Source organism: Anopheles aquasalis, chromosome 2, assembly GCF_943734665.1.
Source record: "Anopheles aquasalis chromosome 2, idAnoAquaMG_Q_19, whole genome shotgun sequence".
Lineage (NCBI taxonomy): Eukaryota > Metazoa > Arthropoda > Insecta > Diptera > Culicidae > Anopheles > Anopheles aquasalis.
The window spans coordinates 87324334-87328146 of record NC_064877.1 but is presented as its reverse complement, the minus strand read 5'-3'; the positions used below and the strand labels follow the sequence as shown (position 1 = coordinate 87328146).

At 48.5% G+C, this 3813-nt stretch overlaps 1 protein-coding gene across 1 annotated transcript in view; it reads right to left on the bottom strand.

Moving 5' to 3' along the window:
• LOC126577783 (uncharacterized) overlaps window positions 1-3444 on the bottom strand; it is a 31059-nt gene extending 27615 nt beyond the window's left edge. Inside the window, exon 1 of the mRNA XM_050239720.1 lies at window positions 3352-3444. Within this exon, the coding sequence (XP_050095677.1) occupies window positions 3352-3444 (93 nt within the window). The remainder of the gene's footprint in view (window positions 1-3351) is intronic.
• Between the last annotated feature and the right edge of the window lie 369 nt (window positions 3445-3813).

The window sequence follows — 3813 nt, the reverse complement described above, 5'->3', positions numbered from 1 at the left end:
CCTCTTTCTTCTCACCAGTCTGCTGCACTGCATATTGGACATTATGGCGTTGGCCGCCGTCTCGCCATTGTGGAGAAGATTGTTTTTCCAGGAGAAATTTTACTCCGGTTCAACAGCTGGCGATAGCACATCTGCATCCTCTAGATTGTCTCACTCCACACCCCATACGATGGCCACACCTTCGTAGTTCAATATTTGTCCTTCGTGGGAACACAAAACACTTCTACAAAGACGCCGCCTTCGAAAGCAAATCAGGCGCAATCAGGCGTAGACAGATCGAAATGATTGGAGAAAGTATTAGACGCCGGTATCTTCCTTTTCTTCTCCAAACATTCAGTCAGTCCATTACACCCCCTTCCTCACCAATCAGTTCCACGTTCACCTACGCTATTTAGAGCTGGTGCTGAAGAGTGCTCCGGTCTGGTCAAATGCGTTACTCCCATTATTTCGGAACGCACTAGAGAGCATTACCGGCTGGTCGGCTACAAGTGGCCAAGCCAGCTACTAACGCATCTTGAATACGAATTTCCCACTTTCCCGCACTCGGAAGCCCGGCTGCTGGTGAGCGGCTTTCCCTGTGGAAGGCGTACTTCAATCCCCCTCCCCAGGGGAAGCTTCGAGTGACCGACTCAGCTAACCTGTATTCGCATTAGGTCAGGTCAATTATCTAATCTGCTTAATTATGTAAATTTGCCCACTCACTGGCCTCAACCGTTCGCCAGTTCCGTGGCTTCTTGTACAGCTCCTCTTCATCTCAATCTGGCACAACGTGGCCGAAGCCTTTTTGGCGGCTCTGAGGTCTTCAAAAGCACTTTCCTTTCGCTGGACGACCATACAGGCTCCAGTTCTCAATTTTTTTTTTGTTTCATCTGGCGCATTTTTAGCTGGCCTCAGAGCTGGGGAAAATTTTGCGGGGTTGTCATCGGGAGTACATTCGTCCGTCCGGTGCCGCCACGGCACGTGAGGAACTCCTCGGCAGAGATCGCGCCGTGCTTTCACCGCGCTGATTCCAATCAGCCTTTTTTGCCTATCATTTTCATCCGCAACATGGTCAGTGCGATGCCGCCTACAGATGATCTTCCGCATCACCATCAGCAGCCGCATAGCTAAAGTGAACACCATGATTCTTCTGCTTCTTCTTGCTTCCACCGAATTTCGATTGAGTTAGATGGAATCTGGCCAAACGTTTTGCACACTTTCCCCCACATCGCGGTGGTTAATCGGATTTTATAAATGCTCGACCATATGCCATTACACCTCTCTCTCTCTCTCTCTCCCCTCTTTGAAACCATAATGCAATGCCAGAGGAGATGCTTTTGTGGGTTTTTGGAGTGACTTGACTTTCGCGTAAAATCATGCGCGGTTAATCGATTCGCGCTCCCTGGGTGTGAAGGTGTAAAGTCGGAAAGGTTTGACCAACGCGGTGGGTTGAATAGGAGGGAAAAAAGAAAGAAACCCCGAGGAACAGTGGTGGGATTTTACAAGATCAACTGATGATCATTATCGTCACCTCAATGTATGACAAATGTGAAACCAGGGAAACGCAATAACCAACTGGCCACATAAAAGCAAAAAATTCATTTATGCAACAAATCATAACGTGAAAAGCTGCGAGAAAATGGGAGAAAATACGACGCAACACATGGGCAAGTGCTAAAACGAAGCGAAAACTTAAAGTTGACGAAGAATCGTATGAGTTATTAAATAGAGTATTTCTGTTACTACTCAGTTTAATGATCATTCTTATAATCTTCCGCCGCTCTTGGGTACTTCTAGAAACATAAAACCTAAGCCATCGCTCTGCATCAACACACCCAACGCCAACTGAGGTCATACAGCTCCACAAAGCCATAAAAACAGATCGAACCGTCGCGCCCACCACAAGTGAACTAAGGAGGCCTTTCTGCCACTCTTTCTGCCAGATTGACGTCTAATCCCACATCCTCCACCCCATCAAAACAAACACCCGCCTTATGGTCACGTTTCTTTTCACCTTCTTTACACTATTTCCGAAAATGGACTCCAGCAGCAGCAGCCGCAGCATCCGAAACGAGATGAATGGACGTTTGCGAAGAAGGGTACGAAGCGCCGAAGATTAGAAGAAGATCAATGCAAACGAAAAACGCGTTCCGGCAGAAGATCCATCAGCGATGCTGGCACCGTGGCCATCGTCTGCCCTGGCCAACCACTCAAACATCGGCTTTCGGGCGTGCAGTCTGCGGAAAATCGACCTCGAAACGATGAACACCGCCCAGCCCACCATCACCATTCGGTGCTTCCTTTGAAGCCCACACAGTGGCGGGGATGAAAGTGGAACTGATTTCATTTTTCAGACCCCCGCCAAAAATGAGAGGAAACCGAGCGAGTGTCTGAGAAGATTAGTCTCAAGATGGTCCATCGGTGGAATGGCGCGACGCACCGATGATGAACGCACCGGCACCAGGGGATTGATGTTGCTATTTGGCACACGCATGCGATAAGGAATGACGAAGAGTAGGAAGAAGAGCATCGCCAGCCCCCGCACGAGCACGAGCAGAGCGTAAATGAACGCTTAACGATGCTTTGATTCCATTTCACGCAGTAAAATTTCCAAAAAATCTCCTCTTTCTCTCGCTCCCCTTAGTACACTTCGCGTCTGTTCTTCTTCTGCTCGTCGATCCGGATCATATGTCGCATATTAAATTGATGAAGCCACAGACAGCAGCGTGGCGTGGTATCACCCTTGGATAGCGAAGAAGTCTAACAAACTCTGGCCCGGACTATTTGTTCCCTGGTGATAAGGACTCCATTGTACAGCATAAAAGCCACACGACGCCAATGGACCCGTTGCAGCGCGTGGCGTGGTTTGGTAAATTGATTTTAATTTGACAATTGTATCTGGTGCGAAGACACTGCTCTTCACAAGAAATGAGAATAACGCTCAACATTCACTTCAAAGAATCGTCAACACCCACCCCTTGTTTGGCGCCGGGTTCAATCAAAGCATTCGCACCGGCCTACCGAGAGAGGTGATAGAGAGGGCAAGACAGTTGGCCACAGTCATAATATCCGCCCACCACCATCGGCGCTGTGGAGATACATAATTTGCATTTTTCTTCAGTAAAGAAGATCGCAACGATTCCGAGGAGATGGAAGCCAAATTAATAAACGAAATTGAAACGTTCCTTGAATTGCTTGCTTCGCCCACCTTCGATGCCAGGTGCCTCCTTGGGGACCAAAGCAAATTTAGGACCTGAGTCGAACCGTACGAAGGTGTCCTTTTTGGTGCCGTTTGATGTTTCCCTTCCAATGGCCAATCTGACAAGTGATTGTTGTGGAAGCAACAGGCGAAAACGAAGACCCTGTACTTACCATTGGTCGCAGTGTGCTGGGCGTCCGATAGTAGTCGCTACCTGCGATGCTTTGCAGGTATTTGTTTTTGTTCGTTCCATAAATGGGATCCATCTTGCGTTAGGTTTCTCCACAACTCACTCGCACTCCTCACTAACTAAATTCAGGTCCTAAATGCGCCGCCCTATCACACGCTGTTCACTTTCGCTGAGAATTTGAAGTCGTTCGCTACCAAAAGGAACCCACCGTCACACATTGTGCACCTCCGATGCGCCCAACAATCAGCAGCAACTCGCTGCGGTGGTGGTCGAGTGAAATTCGGCACTTCCCTCGCTACCTAAGACGATGGCTACTCGATGCATCTTCTCCATCATTCATCGCGACCACGCAGATCAAAACGTTAACGATGACACACTTTTTCGCTTTTTGGTTTTAACATTCACACGTACACGCGGGCACATACACTTCTCACTATATTCGGTG